The 23,024-nt window shown below is 48.9% G+C and overlaps 2 protein-coding genes across 2 annotated transcripts; both read left to right on the top strand.

The window, feature by feature from the left end:
* Window positions 1-10,516: 10,516 nt before the first annotated feature.
* LOC119405342 (uncharacterized) lies at window positions 10,517-11,446 on the top strand. Its single transcript, XM_037672212.1, has one exon. The coding sequence runs from the start codon at window positions 10,517-10,519 to the stop codon at window positions 11,444-11,446; it is 930 nt and encodes a 309-aa protein (XP_037528140.1).
* Window positions 11,447-11,764: 318 nt separating this feature from the next.
* Window positions 11,765-13,294, top strand: LOC119405253 (uncharacterized). Its single transcript, XM_037672102.1, has one exon. It carries the CDS (start codon window positions 11,765-11,767, stop codon window positions 13,292-13,294), a length of 1,530 nt encoding a protein of 509 aa, XP_037528030.1.
* The last annotated feature ends 9,730 nt before the right edge of the window (window positions 13,295-23,024 follow it).

Below are 23,024 nucleotides of genomic sequence, written 5' to 3'. Positions count from 1 at the left end.
TCGCTGATTGGAGCGTCGCAAAATGGGCACGATGTACCATACGGGCCGCGGTACTTTTGCGCCCAAAGGGTGGTCACGGATGGGGTAAGTGCAACCCCAACACGAAGCCTCCGCAACGTAACCTCCTCTCGGCGGGTTAAACCACCAGGGAGGTCTGACCCACACGGAGGTATAAGAGCTCGTGTGGTACGTCGGAGGCTTTCTTTTTCCCGTAGCATCTGTCCTTGAGCATCCTCAGGAAAATACGGTAGTGGGTGCGGTGTGACTTGTGGGTGGGTTGCCAAATCAGCTTTGACAAGGTCCGGCAAAGCGGCCCGAGGCACCCACTGAACACGTATCCGCACAGATGCGGAGGCAGCAAGATGGTGAATACTATCCGAGAGTGACGTACACCGATACACTCGTCGTATATCGTGGATAGCTTGCGTCGAGTCCGTACGAATGAGGAGCTGAGAGCATCTGTCAGGTATAAGAAAAGGTATCAGTGCTGCCAATCCGTCACGTATGGCAGCCAGCTCAGCAAGGTGAGCCGGTGGTGCGGGATCCGCAAAATACGAGCATGTCTGGCAAGCCTCTGGTATTGATGGACATACAAGAGCGGTGTGAATGGTGGTGCCACTCACACTGGCATCAGTATAGGCGACGAGAGTGGCGGTATCTTGGTGATCGGCACGAAGCAATCGGGAAACTTGGGCGTTCGCCTGGCGTGGAACCGGGTTGTAAAGGCGACCAAGAGGTTTGTTTTCAGTGAGTTGCATTTTGTTCCACGGGGCAATAATGCTCGTCTCTGAAGGGGAATGGTGAACTTCTTGGCCCATGTACCGCGCCAATGCAGCAACCGAACAGAACGTTGATGGCTTGAGGTTGCGCGCACAGCGACGCTGGTGTACTAACTCGTCAATGGTATTTAGTTGGGACTCCTGCTGCAGTACTGTTAACGGAGTGATACGTGGCAGTCCAGTTATGGCCCGCATGGCTTCGTGGTTAATCGCCTCTAGACGTGCCCACTCTGCCAGCGTGAAGTGATGAAACTGGGCGCGGTAGACGAGCCTCGGTTGCAATATCGAACGGACAAGGAGGCGAGCCATGTTGGAGTTAGCGCCACCAGATTTCTTCGCAATCCGTCGTATGAGATGGATAGTTTCTGATGCCTGCTGTTTGGCACTTTTGACCCAAGGTCCTGCAGATCCGGTGGCGTGAATTTCCAGGCCAAGCACACGGAGATTCGAAGTTTCATGTAGCGGCTGCTGATCCAAAATTAACTGCAGAGGCCGAACTCCCAGTATACGACGTCCATACTTGTTCGCAACCGACATAAACTTCGTTTTTTCTTTGGAGATTTCTAGCCCAATCTGGGTGCACCAGTTATGAGTTATGTCGAGGGCCTCTTGCAAAGCTTGTTCTTGACAGCTGATTTCAGGGTGCACTGACCAAAGGGTGATGTCATCTGCATACATGATGTATTTTGCGTGGTGTATTAGCGCCAGCTTCCATCCCAGTGGGAGGAGGGCCACGTTAAAAAGAACTGGTGCTAGCACAGATCCCTGTGGAACACCTCTATTGGAAACAAACCGTCCAACTTGTTGACCTGCTAGGCGAATGGAAAAGCTGCGATCGTGCAGAAAGGCTTTCACAAACGCGCAGACTCGACTGGGGAATTGGAGCCAGTGAAGAATTTCCACAATAGCATCATTGCTCACATGATCATATGCTTTGCGAATGTCCATAGACAGAATGGTGCGAATCCGTCGAGAGCGACCTCCAACAAGAACCATGGATGAGAGGTAAGCGAGGCCATCCTCAGTGCCCAGATGCGGACGGAACCCAATTTGGCCAGGGTGATACCAGGAGTATCTCTCGAGCCACCACGTGATGCGTGTCGCTAGCATACGCTCTGTCAGTTTACCCAATGTTGAAGTGAGAGCTATCGGGCGCATGTGTGCGATATTTCCTGGAGGCTTTCCTGGTTTGGGAATGGCAACCATTTCTGCATGCCGCCAAGAGTCAGGAATGGCTGATGTAGACCAAGCTTTGTTTATGGTCTCTAACAGGACATGTAGAACCTTGCCTTCAGTGTTTTTGTAAAGTTCATAAGGTATGCCATCCGGCCCGGGTGCTTTGCTCGGTTTTTATTGGTCTATTGCTGATAAGAATTCGGCCATAGTGAAGTCAGCCTGTATGCCCTATATATCGGCGAGCGTAGGAAGTGTACCTGCATATGCTGGCAAGCAGTTCTGAGCAGTGAATGGAGGCGGTGCCATGTCTAACGCAGGAAAGAACGTGTAGGCGACGATATCGGCGAATGCTGCTGGAGTCTGGCCAGAGGCTAACAGGGCGCAGGCTGCGGGGTCAGGAGGCCGCCGACCGCGTTCCATGGCTCGGAAGGTGCGCCATATAGAGGCATTGGACGCCGAAGGCCCAAGTGAGGAGCACCAGTCCATCCAACGGCCGCGTTCCAGGCGGCGTTCGTGGCGGCGAGCTGCTGCTTGAAGGCGTTGGGCTTCCAACCGAATGGCACTTGCTGTAGGGTCACGTTTTGACGCTACTTCTGCTTGACGGCGCGAGGCCCATAGACGCAGAAGCTGCAAATCTGGAGCAGGTCGCGATTCAGCCACCCATGACACACGTGTTGCTTGAGCTAGTGCCGCACTTAAACAATCTGAAGGATCCGAAAGAGAGCGAGAGATAGTGTTTTCTGAAACTACCCTGTACTGATCCCAATCCACCACTCGACAAGGCCGGCGAAGGCGGCCAGTTCCTCCCGAATGTAAACCGAGGTGAATTGGGTGGTGGTCGCTACCCCAATAGTCAGGTTCAATTGCCCAGGAGACCGCAGTACCGCCTAGCCACCAAGATAAGTCCGGTGAATGAGGCAACGCGCGAGGGTGATCACGGCGACGAGTGGCCACTGCATTTCTTAGCGAACCTCAGGCACTTTGGCCGTTTATATCTATCTATCTATCTATCTATCTATCTATCTATCTATCTATCTATCTATCTATCTATCTATCTATCTATCTATCTATCTATCTATCTATCTAGCCGCCTACGTCTCGGCGCTCTCTTGGTCGTCTCCATAACTTGTAATATACCAAAAAAATGGCATAGCAGGGGATCAGTGTATGGCGAACACGATTCACTGGTCATGACATGAATAAAGCAAAATACCTGTCGCTTACGTCGTGAAACCCTTTCTCTCAGTCACGTGTCGCACATACCCACATATCAGAGTTCAACCAACACAGTGACGGCGAACACACACTTTGACACGCAAGGAAAGTGATAATAAAAATAACTGTTGGGGTTTTATGTCCGAAAACCACGATATGAGTATGAGAGACGCCACAGCTAAGGACTCCAGAAATTTTGACCATCTGGCATTCTTTAACGTGCACCGAGATCGCACAGTGCACGGGCATCTAGCATTTTGCCTCCATGGAAATGCGGCCGCCGCGGCCGGAATCGAACCCGCGACGTTCGGGTCAGCAGCCGAGCACCGTAACCGCTACACCACCGCGGCCGACGCAAGGAAAGTGAGGGAGCTGAAGACAGGACACCCCTGGAAGGCGCTCAACTACCATCCGCTCGACCACGTTGTCCGCAACGTGGACTACGTGGATTACAAAAAAACCGGGGTGAATGCTTCCATACAATAAATCGGTCGAGAGAACCAGGCCGCTCATCATTACCGGTGCCTTCAACATTGACTTATCAAGACCCAACAACGTCTGGTCCTTCTACTGCATGAAAGACGGCTTGGATGTGGACAGGGCATCACAAGACCTCGTTGCCACGTCCAGGACAGGATGCATCATAGATCATTTCATCGTAAGAGGCATCCAGGATTTCCACCAGCTGCACTATACCTCGCACTTCACTACACTTAGACCCCCTGTAGCCGCGATCAAACTGGTGCTCATTATTCCCGGTGATGATGACATTGATCAAGAAGTGTCAAGAACCCCTCCTACACATACGCAAAGGTGCGCGCGTTCTCCGTCATAACGGACAAGTATAAGCATAACAACTGTAACGCAACTGTAACAACTGTAACTGTGACTGTAACGTACCTGCTGTGGGCCAGCGCGTGCCACTCGGCTGCTTACCATATATCTAGAGAAACTTTCCTATATGAAGCTTAGTTGCAAGTAACACCTGTCCTGTGCATCTGTGTTCCTTCTTTGTCATATTCGGATTCGCGTTATCCAGTATTGAAGAATATAAGTACTACATATCAGCTCACCGCGTCTGGTGTTGGTAACACCCATGTTGCTGTTCGCATCGTTACGCAACTGTAAATGACTGGTTACATAATACACATGCGACTCTTCAACATATGAGTGTGCGTATACCACTTCCACATTTCTCTAGCGTCATTCCGTAACGTTTCGCTGAATACGAAAAATTGCGCCACAGTCACCATCCCGCGCATGCTTCGCATAACATCGATTCCCACGGTACGTGGGATCTGCCGAATTTTTTCTCTCTCCATTTCTTTCTCTTTCCTGCTCTTTGTATTTTTCTTCCTATTTCTTCCCTTGCTTTCTCTCTCTCTCTCCTATTTCTCGCTTGCTTCCTATTTCTTTCTATCGCGCTCTCTATTCCTTTCTCTCTCTTTCACTCTTTCTCTTTCTTCATTTGTTTCTCTCTGTTTATCTCTTGCCCATTCTGGCTATGCTATGCTTTACCCTACTCCGTCCACCTTTCCCTCTTCGTCACCTCACATCTCTAGTCCTCACCCTCACTTCTTTGCCTACTTCTCTATTTCTCATTCTTTCCATGCTATGCTTTGCTCTCTTCCCTCCTCTTCACCCTCACACCTCTCCTCCTCACCCTTACTTCTCTTTCCCATCATCTTGCTATACTATAGTATATAAGACTATGATGTTCTGCTAGCGTGCCTGGATAGCCGACTGGTTACGATGCTCGCCTTAGGATCGTGGGAATGCGGGTTCGAATCCCGCCTCGCCAAGAATTTTTCTTTTAGGGGCGAAGCTCCTTATAGCATCACCTGGTCGGTCGTCGCTCCATGCGGCGTGCCCCCGCCGTTGCGTCTCCCGTATCATTCAATAGATGGCCCTGTCCCATGGCACTGTCCCATCCGTCACCCAACTGCAAACTGCAGTTGGGTGACGATATACTAGATGGCGCTGTCCCATAGAGATGTGTGCAATATGTGTGCAAAAAAAAAGAAAAAGAGAAAGAAAGAAAGAAAAGAAAAAAAAGACAAAAAGAGAGAAAAAGCAGCGGCACCTTGCACGCTAGATGGCGTGCAGTAATCAAAGCGGCGTATCGCTTTCATTACTGCTGGGCGAAACCACTGAACATTTCATGGTGTAACCATGATTGCTTCAGGAGCTTCACCCAAGCTCTTCATCATTCACCCGTGGATATGCTGTAAACTTTTTCTTTCTTTCTTTCTCTCTTTCTCTTGCCCTCTTTCTTTCTCTCCCTCTGTACTCGTTCTGTCCCCCATGTATCCCTCGCCGGAGAAATCGCCGCACGTGTTCTGGGAGCGAAGCAGCAGAAGATGACGACGACGATGAAGAAGAGGACGAAGAGAGTGCGTGCAAATTCATGATGATCATCATTTCTGTTTGCGACAGACAAATTACGGCGATCTTAAACAGCTCCGCTGTTATAAACGGTTCTACGTTTTTGCCACGCAATATTACATGCGTTACGGAGACTCCTACGATTTTTAAAGACGATAGTCTTTCTTGGGGAACTTAAACGCAGAAATGTTGGTCTGTCTTTCTGTCTCTCTGTCTTCCTGTTTGTCGGCACGTCCCTCGATTCAGCCACTCGGCCAAAGTTGAACCACTTGCCCAAAGGCCAGCCGTCTTGAACTGGTACGGCTGTTCATACTTGTGAACGTTGTCGATCAAAAAGTAAATATCATGCATATCTGAGGTGCAACATCACTAGGTAAGTATTAGGTGGCATGTTCCTTTAATAGAAAATGCATACATACGTAATTTTAAGGACCCTAGTTTCTTAAGCTGCGCTGAAAATGCATAACAATGGAAGCTTGAGCGAGTTGGTATGCGTTCATCTTTGTTGAAACAGCTCTCACTAGACGACGACGAAGTAAAAGAAGGCACAGGACAGGCGCTGCCTGTCCTGTGCCTTCTTTTACTTCGTCGTCGTCTAGTGAGCGCTGTTTCAACAAAGCTGAAAATGCGACTGCGCTGAAATTTGCCTTCCTCCGTGTCCTTCGCACGAGCTCATTGTTGTGTTTCGGTTTCGGTTCTGTATTGCACTGTACGAATGCCATGGGTTGGTGTTGAAAAACTAGTTTTGAGAGGGCCAAGAAGGTGAAAAAAATATTTAAAAAATGAAAAAGCAGCGTTGTGGGCGGCCTTCAGGCTGCCGGTTGTGGGCGCCGCTCTGGCGTTCCTGTTTTACACAGGCGACGTGTAAATAAAAGAGTGTGTGGAGAGTACTCGTTGAGTGCGGACGTTTCTCTGCTTCAGCGCTTCGCGCCAAACCGCGTTTTCGGGCTGGCTGGCGTCCTCGCCGGTCGCGTTGGTCACCGCCGGTCTTCGCCTGCTGCTGCGCCGGGACTACTAGCACGCAACACAGCACTAATGTTTCCCGACGTATTGCCAGATGGCGTCCATATCTCACACAGCGCCTCTTCTATCGTCTTTACACGACATTTGCAGCGAAGCACGCAGATACGCGGCCAATTTTTTCGTATGTATTCCATTTGCATCTTTCTCGATTTTTCGGTCACGCACAACGCTGACCTTTCGCTCACAACCAACGACGCCGACACCGACACAGGAATTTCTGCGATACGATCTCTTTAACGTTGTCGCGTTAAACATGATAAAAGGCGCCCGAGCACTCGTACGCGCAAGCGCGCATGCCCGAACGCGCGCGCATAAACAGCGGGCCACGGACCCCACCCGTCCAGCCTTTATGTCAAAACGCCAAGATGCACCTAACACAATCCTTTTGGTACAAAGCAACGCCATTCCAAGAGCACTGGGAGCGAGGTTTGCTTGCTAGGGAGACCATGCCTGTATTGTTCCACTACAAAGATTTCCGGAAGCCCACCATGTTGTGGTGAAAGAGGCCTTCGTCCTCAATGTCTCCTGGAGGCAGGGCTGCAAACCCTGTTCATGCCCCCCGAGAAAGACAAGATCTCCTCGGCGATAAGAGGGGCCATATGCGTCGACCCGGTCCCCAGGAATATCCATCCCGTGCACAATGAAGGGCGAAGAAAAGCAAGAGCCGAGACCATCTTGGGGAAGATCGAGCGTTTCAGCTCAACCGCCCTCTTTGTTTTTAGAGCCAAATACTGGAAGAAGTACGCATATGTCGTCACAGTCGTCAACGCCTAGGGATCACTAGTCAACGCGGCCACGGTGGTCACCGGCTTCACTCAGGAAGCCGAGGAACTGGCTATGCGGTATCTCTGCAAGAACGAAGAAGGGACGTCACCATCTTTTCAGACTCGCGAAACTGCCATCAGATAATTTTCATCCGGCTTCGTCTCCATCGCAGCCGCAAGCATTGTGAATAAGACGACTACTGGGGCTAACGAAGGGGAAGATCCCCTACCACACATCATATGGTTCCCGGCCCACATGGGTAACATCTCATCCTCCCCAACCAGCAACCCTAACGAGAGGGCTCACCAGCTAGCGCGCGAACTAGCTACCCGCGGCGGTGACCGGCCACCTCAGACGTTACGTGAGCGGGGATGCATGGACTTCATGGATCCATTAATATCATTCCACGAGATCACCTCAGCTTACAAACTAGGGCGCAGGCTCTTCCCCCCTCCACACCCTAAATTGAATAAAGCGCAAGCGGTCACACTACGACAACTACAGACAAAAACGTACATCACTCCAGCCATGCTTAGCAGAATCGACCCAGGCATTTCACCTCACTGTCAGCACTGTAATCACGTGCACTGCAATTTCGAACATATGATCTGGTTGTGCCCCTTTAATTCGGGGTCAGGATTACCAGACAAACCCTCCTGGGAGGCTGCCATGCGCAGCGAGGAGCTCAGCAACCAACTCCTGCCAGTCCAGAGGGCCCGGGACATCGCCGAGAGGCTCCAGCTTCCGGCACCTTCCTGGATGGAGCCACCTGGCTGAGCTAGCGGGACCTCCAGTCGCGTTCAGCTTCTGCCACTTTTGGACCACAATAAAGTTCTGACTCACACACTCCACTGGAGTGCTGCGCCGGCGAGTGGCCGCCTGTCCGTGTTCCGAATTATGCTGCGAGTACTTGGACATACCTGTTCAGAACAAGCTTGTCATACTTTACAAAAATTTTGTCGCCTCGTTTTCTACTGTTATTTACGGTACACCATAGCCACCTTCGTACAGCTCTTATACAGGGCGAGAAGCCTTCTGTCACCGAGATATTTGAGCCCTTTAGTTCGGAGGCTTTGCAGAGTATAGTTTTACTTTTTCGATGAATTCATGCTGCCGGATGATGCAAGGCCGAGTTTTGTTCTCCGTTTTTTTGTTATTGTTGTTTCTGTTTTTGCCTGATCTATGGATGAAAAATGAGAATTTTGCTGATGGATACGCTCAGTGCTATTAACTTCCATGCCCATAACAAAAGCTATCGGGTAGAACAGCGGCCCGGAGGAAGTTCACGCATTCGGTTTCAAATTCACGAACTCAATTAAGAATCAACTTGTTAAGTCGACTGCAACTTTCAAGCGCATCTATCTTGTTCGCCCGCTCATCAATCTAATCTTGTACTCCCACAACGCTACCGTTACTTAAGGCTCGTCAATCCACTCCGCTGTTTAGGCAGAGGATTCTAGCTTCCCTTCAATGAAACTTAGTCGTTTGTTTGTGTCCGATATGCACGCAATACTACTACTAGTACTACTGCTACTACTACTGCTACTACTACTACTACTACTACTACTACTACTACTACTACTACTACTATTACTACTACTACTACTACTACTAAGGTAGGCTGTTGCAGTCTTAAAGAGGACGAGACCGCACGTTGGCTCCGGCGACACCTGGTATACAAGGATTTTTCACCTCTTGATACGTGTTCATGTGTCGTAATCTGTTCATGTGTTCCCGTGAGCGTTGTGACACTGCGCGCGTTCTGTTGGTAAACCAACTTCTGCCACAATATTACGCAATAAAAGCACGAGACCTACGATTACTACTTCAGGTCTTGATCTAATACCTTTTATGACCTCAATACTTCAAAAATCGGACGAACCTGGGATGTTCTTAGTATTGAAACATCGTCTAGAAAATCGGCATTCTGCTCCAGATATCACCGAAATTGTTTTTTCTTCCAAGCGTTGAACGCGTTGGAATGTCCACATATCATATTCCAATAAGATGTCTATATGAGCTGCTATATGCTAGACTGAATTGTAGAAGACGATGGAAAAGAAGCCCAACAGAAATAGTTGCTGGGCACGTGTTGGGAACACGGTAGAAAAGGAAATATCAGTCAGTGCACTTTCATGACTGACCATCACTGGCGACGCGTTGTCTATGAGAGTGGACTGGAGATTCGTTCCCACGACTCGTGACACCTTGACCTTTCCAGAAACGGGCTCTCCGCGGCGGGAAGAACCCCACAAAGGGAAGAGAATCGTGCGAGCTCCGATGGACAGCGTAGCGACGTCAAAGCTGGCACCGCCTTTACAATGGGCCACTATGGCTCATTTGGGATGCTACTCTGCCGACCTGTCTCGGATGTCTTCACAACAGCAATTATAAGTCGCCGTAAACCCTTTCCTGCCCTTGTGGGGAGAGGCGGAGCAACTCGCCGGCATCCTGTTCTCTCGGCTGGCCCTACGTTGAAGGTCACTGACCGCAGGAACTTCGCTGCCTCAATGAGTGCAACGACCCGTCTGCGACAGTGTAATTGACTGGCCTCTGGTGGGTCGCATTGTGTGTGCGATTGGCTACAACCAAGAAGGAGGAGCCAGCCTGAAGGGTTATAAAGATGGTGCTGAGTGAGACAAGACGCTCTGGGCCCTGGGTTAATGGCTCATCCTGTTCGCTCGTCGCTGAACTCTTACTTTTTCACTATGTAAATAAGTGTACAAAAAAGTGCCAGTAAACTTGTTTGTTTTCGTTTTCCCAACTTGCGAGCATCAGTTCCTCAACCTCTGTCGGAGATCAGCAGACGACAAAGAAAAGGATTTGATAGTGGGCTGCTGTCTCTGCAGCTAGCGCCAAGAAGTCCGTGCACCACTATCAACATGTACTTTTTTGTGTTCGATTGTCGCCATTAAAGGCATTTAATCGTTGCAGTCTCATGGATCTGTCTTTCTGGCGGCGCTAAGAATAGAAGGCCGACGTTCCGCAACATATGGTGCCGAAACGCGGGATAACGAGCGGATCCAACGACGTGGACAACGAGCGACGGCGACGATGAGTTTCTACTAGAAACCGCAGCCGGAGCAACCTGATCATCATTGGAACCGCACCCAGGGAAGTAACGAGCGGAGCCGGCTACCTTATGAACAAGTAAGCCGTGATCCTAAGCAGACATGGACCGCCTGAAAGCGAAACGTGCTGCTAGGCGAACTCAGTCAACGAAAGTAATGAATGAGGCGACAACGTTGTTGGAGAGTGACTGCAACGACCGAACAGCGTTAAGCAAGGTTATCGATAAGCTCGTCGCAAGCCGTGACGAGCTTCGGAAGATCAATGCCAAGCTCGAGGAAGTGATTCCGGTAGAGGAACTTGAGAGGGAGTACGAGTCTGCGGCGAATTATGACGACCAGGCACTCGAGAGCCTGACGCGCCTACGGTGCCGGCTTGAAGATCTGAGCCTCGGTAACACGCGACAGACTTCTCCTTCGACGACGCTCAACACGCCGCCTGCCCCAGCGACAGCTGCATTCCAGAGCTTGGGACCTCGCCTTCCAACGCTAACCATGAAGCCGTTTCATGGGGACTTGTGTCAATGGACGTCGTTTTGGGAGAGATTCAACGGAGCCGTCCACACGAATCTAACTCTGAGCACGACGGATAAATTTCATTACCTACACAACTATTTGGCAGGTGAAGCAGCAGCCGCAATTTCCGGACTACCAACCACGGAAGCGTGTTATGAAAGTGCTATCCAGCTGCTGAAGCAGAGGTTCGGGGACAAGAGCAGGATCGTACAGCAGCACTTCAGAGCGCTTCGTGAACTGCAGCCCGTGACCTCTCCATCAGATACAAGGGAGTTGCGAAGGCTTTACGACGCAGTCCAGCTTAATGTCCGCTGCCTCAATGTGCTAGACGTCCCAACTAGCAGTTTTTCGGCGATGCTCTACGACGTTATGCTTCAATCCCTGCCACAAGAAATCATCGTGGCGTTCTACCGCCATAGACGTCTCCAGGAGGAAGCACTAGGCACGGGACGCGCTGCTTCAGGAAAGCCAACCACAACGCCTTGCGAAAACCTTGAGCAGCTCTTGCGGTATACATAGATAGAGCTCGAAACGAGAGAGCAATGTGCTCCATCGATTTCCTCTAGCAAAGGCAGCGGGAACAACAGAAAGCATGTGCCGTTGTCATCGGTCCTACATGCATCCGAAGAATCGAAGCAAGTACGCAACAAATGTTTCTTTTGCAAGTCTGAGAGGCATGAAACCGAGGCATGCAGCGCTACCTTGACCATCTCAGAAAAAAAGAACCGGCTGGCTAAATTTATGCGGTGCTATCGATGTACTATGAAGGGCCACCTCGCAAACGAGTGCCGGCGGAGGTTGGTGTGCGTGACATGCAAAGGCAGGCATGCTACAACGATGTGCGACCCAGTTTATCGTGCGACAAGAGGCGAAAAGTCACCCAACATAGTCTCTGCTGCTACTAAGCCAATAAAAGGAGAGTCACCGCGGTCGACTGCCGTTACAAGCTGTCAACTTGACGAAGCCGTCAACTTACAGACCTTCCGTTCTTGGATTGTCGGTTTCAACGAGACGTCTTATGTCAGAGGCATCATCGACGGAGGCAGTCAACGCACGTTCATTAAGGAAGTCCTGGTGACACGGTTGGGACTAAAAATCCTTAGAGAGACTTGCCTTGCGGTGAACACGTTTGCATCAGACGCTCCTTCTCGTGTGACAAAGTGCAATGTCGTCGAGGTTCGCCTACGTAGCCAGTTTGATTACAACGAGCACGTCATCGAAGCCATCGCCATGCCAGTAATTTGCCACGACATCCCTGCCACGGCTATGGAATGCTCCTTCGCAGCCAAATTGCGAGAGCGAAATTATCGGCTGGCAGACGAGCAAACTGTGCCTAGAGAGTGTGGCGAAAAAGGCATTAGCCTGCTCATAGGATCTGATCAACTGTGGAAGATCGTGAGCGGCGACATCATACGCAGCACGGAAGCACAAGGATTGGTAGCGGTCAAGACCACTCTTGGATGGACGCTCCAAGGTCCTGTCACAAAAACGAGCTTCATAAGCGAAACATCCGAGGTGATGATCTGCGTCCTGCGAGTGCAAGCTGAAGAAAGCAAAGGATTGGAGCAAAACATACTGGAGTGCTTTTGGACGTTGGATGCCATGCGAATTGCACCAAAGGAAGCAACTCACAGGCACGCAGACACCTTGTCTGTTTTCGAGAGTAAGATGACAAAGATAGGAAAACGGTACCAAGTACCCGTGCCACGTAAAAACCCGGACATCGAGCTGTTACAAGTCAACTACAGCGTCGCACTTACCCGACTACGAAATCTTGTTAAACGTATCTCGAAGCCAGAAGGATTGCTGGAGAGATACGATACAGTGATACGTCAGTACATTGTTTCCGGCCATGCTGAAGTTGTACTTGACAACGAATCACTGGATGGCCCTGCGTACTACATGCCACACAGGGAGGTCATTCGAGAGGAATCACTCACCACCAAGCTCCTTCGGATCACAGCATGGGTGCAGCGTCTTGTGTCCAAGGTTAGGTTCAAGACTAAGGAAGATGGAGCCATATCTGCTGAAGAAATCTTGGCAGCCGAGAGATACCGGATCCGCCAAGTTCAATCTGAATCGTTTCCCGATGAGCGGAGGTGGCTAGAAGAAAAACAAGGTTTACCCAGTAACTCATGGGTAGCACAACTACACCCATTTATCGACGAAAGCGGGCTTCTACGCGTCGGCGGAAGGCTAGAAAATCTCAGAGACAGCTGGGACGTGAAGCATCCATTCCTGCTTCCAAGTCAACACCGTTTCACCGAGCTGGTATTTGCCGATGCCCATCGGCGAGTCATGCACGGAGGAGTAACGGCGACAGTACACAACGTACGCGAACGCTTCTGGATCCCGAGAGCGCGATAAGCGGCAAAGAAAGCAATCAACCGATGCCTGGCATGCGTGCATCTTCGCACGAGACCCACCGTGCCGCCGTACCCGCCGCTTCCAGCTTGCCGCGTCGAAAAGACGAAACCTTTCGACACTACAGGAAATGATTTCGCCGGACCATTGTATGCGAAGTCATCCGAGAGCTCCGATTCTAAAATGTACATCGTTCTTTTCACGTGTGCAGTGACAAGAGCATTGCACTTGGAACTGCTCTCGGATATGTCGTCACCTGCTTTCAGGTTGGCATTCCGGCGTTTTAGTTCAAGAAGGGGACTGCCAAGTACCATTTACTCCGACAATGCCCTTACCTTCAAGAGGACGTCTCGGGAGCTACAAAAAATGTGGAAAGTTATTCGAAAAGAAGACTTCCAGGCTTATATTGCAAACCAAAGGATACAGTGGAAGTTCATAGTCGAAGCGGCCCCATGGTGGGGAGGCTAGTGGGAACGATTGGTTGGGACTGTGAAGACGGCACTACGAAAAGTTTTAGGCCGAAGCTGTCTGTGCGCAGAAGAACTATCAACCATCTGACTGAGGTTGAAGCGGTTCTCAATTCACGGCCACTAACGTATTGTCATGATCAGGCCAGCGAAACTGCAGCTCTCACGCCAGCGCATTTCCTAGTCGGCCAGCAACTGACGACGTTGCCAGAAGGAAAGACATTGTCAAAACAAGTAACAAGCCACGGGGCCAAAGACTATCAGCGCCGTTTTCAACATCGACAGAAAATCATGGAAGTCTTCTGGAAGCGATGGAAACATGAGTATTTGCTTCAACTACCATCTGCTCATCGATCACCCCCGCATCACTCAAGAAACGTAAAGGTCGGCGACATCGTGATTGTGGACATTCCTAACACGCCCAAGTTATTCTGGCCACTAGCCCGGGTTCCAGAAGTGTACCCAGGAAACGACGGAGTGGTGCGCGCCTGTTGGTGCGATTACAGGGAGGCAAAGTAGTCAAGAGGCCAGTGCAGAAGCTACATAGTCTAGAGCTAGATGTCACCACATTTGAGGCCCCGGAGGATGTCGGAGATCAGCAGACGACAAAGAAGAGGAATTGATAGTGGGCTGCTGTCTCCGCAGCTAGCGCCAAGAAGTCCGTGCACCACTATCATCATGTAGTTTTTTGTGTTCGATTGTCGCCATTAAAGGCATTTAATCGTTGCAGTCTCATGGATCCGTCTTTCTGGTGGCGCTACGATTAGAAGGCCGACGTTCTGCAACAACCTCAACACTCAGTCAAGCTACAAAACGGAGTCCGGGTCCGACGCAACCCTAACATCGCAACAACTCGTTGCAGCGGCGGGACGGAGCTAAACTCGGGTCACAATAGCATGTGCAGCCTATGTGAAGGAATGCGCACTTGAGCATGTTTTAACACGAAAGTGTTTTATGCCGGCATCAACCAAAATTTTCATGACGTATTCCCGTCCCAGAAGTACGTCAGCAAAATGAACGCCATCAGATGGCAAAGAAAAAAAAACTATAAAGGAGTCGAACCAAGCACCTCTAGGTACGCGACAAATGCTGGTGGGTGTTTAGCCCACTAAGCTACCGCCAAAGACATAACGGAGCCTACATGAACGCACCTTTTATCTTTCACACTTTCTGCTCACAATGCTCTTGGATGGATGCATGGATGGATGGATGGATGCTATGAGCGTCCCCTTTGTAACGGGGCGGTGACAAAAAAGTCAGTTTCGGCGCAACGGTGAAGCAATGAATGCGATAGCAACAAATTGGAATGTAACGCGAAGAACGAAAAGCAGTTCGAAATTGCCAGCGCGTTGCTCGAGCCCAAAGGACGCACGAAAAGAACGCACACAGGACGAGCGCGAACTATCATGCGTCACAGCTCGATACTTGGAGTGCAGGGGCGTAGCCGGGGGGGGGGGGGGGTTGAGGGGGTTCAACCCCCCCCCCCCGAAATTTTTAAGTTTTGCTTGTGTATATATACACGCGCACATACAAACGCACGCACGAACATACATACAGTATGGTTGAACCCCCCGTGTATATATACACAAGCAAAACTTAAAAATTTCGGGGGGGGGGGGTTGAACGCCCTCAACCCCCCCCGAAATTTTTAAGTTTTGCTTGTGTATATATACACGCGCACATACAAACGCACGCACGAACATACATACAGTATGGTTGAACCCCTCCCGAAAAAAATTTCTGGCTACGCCCCTGTTGAAGTGCACTGCTGGAACGTAAAGCTGGACGCACGAAACGAACGAACAGGTACACACATGACGAGCGCGAACTAAATGTCGCAGTTGTTACTTATTTCTGTTTGAACAGCGCGCTCCTTTCGCAAACGCGGCCGCCGCAGCGAGCGAAGTGGCCTTCGTTGCGCTCCTCGCGCCATCTCGCTGGCAATTAAGAAACGCTTATAAGCGCCTGCCGTCTCTGAGTCCGGCCAGCGGTTAAGGGTATGTATAAAACGCGCGCCGTTTCGTGGCGTTTCGTGGATCGGCGTTTCGTGGCGTAGTGGCTAGCGCCACGGGCTGCTGAGCGAGAGATCCCTGGTTCGATTCCGCGCGTCGGAAGCATTTTCCTAAATAAATTTTCTTTGGAACTTATATACTTATACATATACGGTGAATGACGGCGGCGGCGACGGGGACGGACAAAAACCAGCCGAGACTGTCCATATAATTGCTATCGCAATAAAAGCAACTGCGTTGCCTCTGCAATTAGCTCTGGCAACGAGCCGTTGTGACCATCCTATCCGGCGCGTTTCCAATGGGAGAGGTGTAATGTCATCAAACACACCGCGAGGTGGTGGCTTTAGCCCAAGCCTCGCTCATAGCATCCATCCATTTTGAAAAATCCGACGCTCGCCTGGCTGTCACACCCCGTTCCCCGCTAGCCCTGTGAGAATTAAAGACCAGGCTACAGGGAAGACACGACGCTCGTCGCATTTCTCTTCGCCTTTCACGACACTTTGAAGGAGTGCATATTGCGTATCAGTGTTTGCTATGTGCTTGTTGATGCCATCTCTGCGCGGGATTCACCATATGCGGTGTCCAGGTATATCTTGACGTTACTAATCCCGTTCATCGGGTTGGCAATTGCCGGGCGGATTGCAAGGGCTGGCGTCTAGGCCCTCCGAAAACGCACCACGAAAGCGCGGACAATTTAGAGTTCGTCCTTTCGGTGCACCAGGAACGCCGGTTGTGGTCCAAAGACCGAGTCAGAGCCGAGAGTCGATAACACAAACGAAAACGAGATATATTCTCAGTTAAGGCAATACAAATATCACGAACACATGCACACTCGGCTGGCACCATTTACAGCTTTACAATATAACTCAGATGGCGTTTACACAACGGCAACTAAACAAACAGATCGCACGTTGCAAATGCAATCGCAAGTATTACAACTATTCAAGGACAGTTAAAGTTTTGAATATACAGTGGCGTATCCAGTCCACAATTCTTGGACGGTACTTGAATGCTTCTCTTCAAGGAAACACACCAACTCCAGCGGTGTCTGTCGTTGCTCAACCGTCGTCGTAACTTATCACAGCTCACATGGCGTCGTCATCCGATTCTTCCAGATCGACGATCGACTGGCCGCACACCATCATAAACACGTCTTCTTTGGCAGACGGGGTCACACTCAGCATAACTTCATCATCTCCGGGCCGACTGCCTCACTCACTCACTGACTCCTTCACTCCTGCCAGACTGATCGTCGTCGCACGCTTTTACCTCCTCTCCCCAGGGTTCTAGAAGCGTCGGGAGCGTTCTCCGGCGTGTAGTACAGCCAAGGCTAGGGAAAGGGCGAGAGCTTTCTCGTAGGTTCGAATCGCGGCGGCGTCGCTCGGCGATGCGTCACCCCTTCCCTCTAGAAACTTCCAGCCTTTGCCGGGCGTTTGATCTGAGACGGCTAGTGGGCGAGGAGGATACGGCGCGTCGGCGCCTTTTGATGCTTGTTTTTTTTGTCGCTCGCGCTTCTTGGGCGAGCGGCTCGCGCCGTTTTATCCCGCTGCTGTTTGAAAGCGGCCGCGCGCGCGCTTTATCAAGCGCTCGTTTGTGACACTTGACAACTTCAGCTGCCGCCAGGGTTAAATCGTGATCATGGGTGTTAATCCTCGGCACGAAGACCTGCCACTAATTGTCAACTTGGGCGCTTCCACATCAAGCGGTGCTATATCTGCTGAACAACAATAGACATTGTACAAGCTCTCATATACCGGTGCACTATGAACAATCAACTACTTCTGTGACGACACGTTTCACTTTCGTGTTATACCGATTCCTCTGCCGGAGGGATCAGCCATCTTTTTTTTTTTTTTCGCGCGCGCGTTCTGATGGTTTCCATGAGGATGTTTTATTGTCCCTTTCATTTTCCTACTTTTATACCTCCATTTTACTCCGTCTACAAAGCAGTGTAGCAAGCCAGATATTGCAGACTGGTCAACCTTCCTGCATTGCTTGCTATTCGTCTCTCTTATTTATGCAGCTTGGCATCCCCTATGTAAGGACATGGGAACAGAGGCGGCGTTATTTACTGCCGTACCACTTATTAAAAAATAAAAGGCAGACTACAGTGAGCTTGGCAATTTGTTTTATATAAGCTTTTATTATACAAAAATAATGTGACAGCCGCAAGATTAAAAATTTCTAGGGGTGGCTTTACTATCCCAAACACCAATGGGCAGCAGACATGGGGGAAAGCCTCAGCGACGAAAGTCCTACGCCGCTTTACTATAGACGGTTTCAAGACCGCGATAGTAGCAGCACGTGTTGTACCCCAAGAAACTTCCGGTTGTTCACTTATCCCTCTCTAACACCGAAGCGGAAAGCCTGTTTTTAAGTTATGTCAGAGTAAGGAAAGACCCTTTTTCCGCCTTCAGATAAAAGGAAGGCGCATAAGTTAAGGACTAACTCTTATAATGTTGGGTATAGATTAGAAGCATCTTTATTTGAAATATTGGGCTAGGCACAGGGTGAGAAGTGTTGAAAATCTACAGGCTACCCGCCAAGGCTTTTGTTCCCCGCCAATGCTACGTCAGTGCACGAAACCGGCAACCGTAGAGGGTCTGTGTTTGTAAACGGCGAAACCGTCTATACTTTACTCCTCCATTAATCCTCACCCTCACACTCGCTTCCCTTTCCCGTTCATCTGCCTCCTCATCCCCCTCGCTTCACTCATTCCTTGCCTTTACACTCGTTGGTTTACTATGCTTTACCCTCTCCCTTCCTCCTTACCCTCACCCTTGCTCCCCTTTCCCAACTCTGCTATCCTGGGCTTTCACTCTCTTCTATGCTTGGCTTACGCTATACTTTCCCTCTCGCTATGGGCTTGCCCCCTCTCCCTGCTTTGCTACGTTGCGAACGACATCGCTGTGGACGGACATAGCTCGACTATGATAGCTCTGCAGTGAAAAAAAAAGAGAGAGAGAGAGACTACTCATGTACGATCATAAATAAGGACATGACAATTCTGTAAAGTGCATCTACTGAGGCTTCTTAAGACGACAAAAATACCTTATTATTCATCCTTTTGAACCGCGAATAAGACTTTTGCAATATCCCTGAGCACTTTGTGAGGTTTTCACGGAAGCTGTGCGTCTAACTAAGTTGAATTGCGAAAATGAAGAAAGTTCACGAATCAAGCTTGCCCACTTTATGCTGGGTATACCGGTTTAATTTTCGCCGCTTAGGATTATTTATCATGAATACCATTGTATGGGCGACTTTACATTTTCCGCCCATAGAAATGCGGTCGTCGCGGTGGGTATTTAATCCCGCTACCATGTGCTTTCCAGCGCATGCAATGCCGCAGCCGCTAAGCGGCAATGGCATGCGAACTTTGTGCACTGAAAATCAAAGGTATGAAACGAAAAGAAAGAATGGACATTAATAGGAAACTTTATGAAAGGGAACGCGAACCTGCGTAAACAGCCTCGCCGACCACATGTTTATTTATTTATTTATTTTACACACGTTCGATCGCCGAAGCATTGCAGAGGGTGCCGCATCATGTGAATGAATAAAATAGCTAAATGAAACGCCCTGGATTATTCAATATTAGTGAGAAATTACAAATGCAGAATAAAATATAAACAGAATGAAGCGAAACAACTAATATGAAGACAAAGAAGGTGCCATACAATATTCGCGGCAAATCGTAAACACCGCGGTACAATGCACCGCGGCGAGACGCGAAAACAAAAGGAGAAAGAGGAACCGTTCCACTTCCCGTTTCCACCCGCGTGCCAAACATTTATTCTGAAGATCTTAATCCTTCGCGTGGCGCGCCCACAAACCAGAGTTCTGTTTACCTGAATTTGATGTGGAAGCTTTCTATCTATCGCAGCTTTGGAGGTAACTGGCGCAAACAGTGGACATGGCAGGGAGCATATAGTTTCTCTGATCAGTTCATTTTTAAATTCTTTTTCGCTCACGCGTGTTCTATAAACATAGGACAAAGGAAACATTCACGAAAGGTTGCAGACAGCAGGTGCTACACCGGCCGCCCTGTGATATATATATTTTTTTGACCTCGCAGCTGCGCGGCGCGACATGTTGACGACGACGCATTATACCATGCATGCAATCGTGTGCATGCATTTTCACGGAGTGCGCAAAGGTGAAACAAAGGCAACTGCGCTTGAAGAGAGTGATTCCATGTATTTGCGCGACAACTTGCTTACTACGCTTGCATTTCCATGCCAATGTCCCTTAGCTCTATACACTTTATGAAAAATCTTACACAATAAACGCACCGTGGGGATCGGCGTACACGAACCTTGGCTGAGCAATGCAGAATGACGCATTACCGCAATAGCCACCGTGCAGGTTTCAATGATGAACGTGTCTAGTCTTTCAGGCCCTCACAGTGAACGTTGCGAAACAAGTGGAATTAATTTTGCTCATTACTAATAACAGCCGTTAAATCCCTAGTCACAACAATCTCTATACCTTGAAATGAACGCACCTCAGCCTCGGGCTGCACGATGAGTGAGACGTTGCGAATTTCCGTGACGAACACACCTCTTGAACTCGGCCTTCGTCTTAACCTATAGTGAAACATGGCTCCTCCTAATAATGGAGATCTCTGCGCACGCCTGTACGAGCGTCACTCGCGCCTACTTATGTTAAAAAAAAACATATATCTGGGTGTGTCCAGATAAGATCGAACACGAGGTCCCGGTCACCATTCCCGATTATGATGAAATTTACTGTAGGTCTAGGCATTACACCTAGAACAATGGTTTCGCAGTTAGTTTTGCGAAAAAAAATTTGTTTGCCTGAAAAAAAAATATACAACTTTTGGCCGCAAAAAACGGTTTTCCGCCAAATTCGCGATTTCTGAATTTTGAGCGCACCTAGGGAAAAAACGGTGCACTTCTTCGTCACAATATTTATTCCTCTTAAAGAACAAGTGAAATAAAATCATATGAGTCTATTAATTTCCTTGCTTGTCGAAGCACATTTGAAGAAAAAAATCATAAACTTGGCAAATCGCACAAAATACCTCTACTTCAGGAATTTATTGCTGTAAGCAAGTTAAAGTGAGGATAATAAAAATCGGTACATATTAACTTTGATACTTTCGCTCTCTTTTAAAATAATTTGCGTGGTTTGATCGCGCTCCGTTTTACTCGATAATTGGGCTGAAACGTAAGTGATACACCAAAAACGCCGCACTTTGAAAATGATTTTCTCAAAAAGGCCATTTTTATTTTTTTTTTAAATCCCTCTGATTGAAGTCAAGGACGTCGTCTACCATTGTGCAGAAAAAAATGTTGCATTATTTTGGTTGCTAACAAGTTATAGTGCGTCAAATGTGACCATGCCAGCCTAGCGGCCGCGTCGTTCGTTTTGGGCTGAAACTCGGATATAAGATGCTAAAAATACTCGTACGTGACATAATCACAAATCAGCAGATCCACACCAACAAATGCACAGCCCGGTGTCATGGTTCAGCAAGCTTTGTCTTGCGATCAGCCGCTTGACGAACCCGCAGCAGCGGCCGCTCGATGCTGCGGGCGCTATTACATGGGTGCCGCTTCGACTGCGGATGAGCTCCTCTTGAGCTCCAAACTACGCTCAGAGGACAAACGAGAGAAGGAATGCATCACTGTGAAAGTTAAATGCCGTTAAGTGCCAACAAATGTCACAGTATGCAACGAAAACACTGCCGGCGATTTCCCAGTGAGCGCCTCCAGTAGTGCGCGCATGTGTTGCTTTCTCTCTTCGGGTGGCCTAAAGATAATTAGGTTCATTCTATATATGAGCAACATATGACACAAAAACAAGCCATTGACATCTAAAGAAAGCTGTCATACTTGCTTCCGATGGTCGAGCAACTCAAACTGCAGTTGTTCATCTCGTGCCAGAACACTTGTGTCAGCCGGCTGTGAAAAGTGTGTCCATGTCCTTTACTTCATTAAAGAACCGCTTTTACAATACTGTATTGTTGTGCGTCCGCAGATAGAATATTCAACGCAAGTTGAGCGTTTATCACGATATTATGCGGCTTCGGGCATAACAGCAGGGAAAAAAAATACATCCGTGCTGTAGTGAAGGCGCTCACTGGGAAATTGCCGGCAGAGTTTTCGTTGCATATTATGACATTTGTTGGCACTTAACAGCCTTTAACTTTCACAGTGATGCATTCCTTCTCTCGTTTGTCCTCTGAGCGTAGTTTGGCGCTCAAGAGGAGCTCATCCGCAGTCGAAGCGGCACTCATGTAATGTCAGCGCCCGAAGTATTGAGCGGCCGCTGCTGCGGGTTTGTCAAGCGGCTGATCGCAAGACAAAGCTTGCTGAACCATGACACCGGGCTGTGCATTTGTTGGTGTGGAGCTACTGATTTGTGATTATGTAACGTACAAGTATTTTTAGCATCTTATATCCGAGTTTCAGCCCATGACGAACGACGCGGCCGCTAGGCTGGCATGGTCACATTTGACGCACTATAACTTGTTAGCAACCAAAATAATGCAACGTTTTTTTCTGCACAATGGTAGACGACGTCCTTGACTTCAATCAGAGGGATTTTTAAAAAAAATTAAAAATGGCCTTTTTGAGAAAATTATTTTCAAAGTTCGGCGTTTTTGGTGTATCACTTACGTTTCAGCCCAATTATCGTGTAAAACGGAGCGCGATAAAACCACGCAAATTATTTTAAAAGAGAGTGAAAGTATCAAAGTTAATATGTACCGATTTTTATTATCCTCACTTTAACTCGCTTGCAGCAATAAATTCCTGAAATAGAGGTATTTTGTGCGATTTGCTAAGTTTGTGATTTTTTTCTTCAGATGTGCTTCGACAAGAAAGGTAAATAATAGACTCATAAGATTTTATTTCACCTGTTCTTTAAGAGGAATAAATATTGTGAAGAAGAAGTGCACCGTTTTTTCCCTAGGTGCGCTCAAAATTAAGAAATCGCGAAATTGACGGATACGTGTTTTTTGCGGCCAAAAGTTGTATATTCTTTTTCAGGCGAACAAAATTTTTTTTCGCAAAACTAACTGCGAAACCATTGTTCTGGGTGTAATGCCTAGACCTACAATAAATTTCATCGCAATCGGGAATGGTGACCGGGACCTCGCGTTCGATCTTATCTGGACACACCCATCTGGGAAATGCGCCGGGACGCCGCGCGGCTCCGCATACGCGCAAATCTTTGCAAGCATAGGCGAATCGTTTTGATTGCGTCTCCTCTTCCTTTACTTAAAGG

This window comes from Rhipicephalus sanguineus, chromosome 1, assembly GCF_013339695.2.
Source record: "Rhipicephalus sanguineus isolate Rsan-2018 chromosome 1, BIME_Rsan_1.4, whole genome shotgun sequence".
Taxonomy (NCBI): domain Eukaryota; kingdom Metazoa; phylum Arthropoda; class Arachnida; order Ixodida; family Ixodidae; genus Rhipicephalus; species Rhipicephalus sanguineus.
This window is presented reverse-complemented; position numbering and strand designations above follow the sequence as displayed.

Excerpts from the sequence above, each read along its gene's own strand:
- LOC119405342 (XM_037672212.1), top strand. The coding sequence starts at position 10,517 with ATGGACCGCCTGAAAGCGAAACGTGCTGCTAGGCGAACTCAGTCAACG.
- LOC119405253 (XM_037672102.1), top strand. The coding sequence starts at position 11,765 with ATGTGCGACCCAGTTTATCGTGCGACAAGAGGCGAAAAGTCACCCAAC.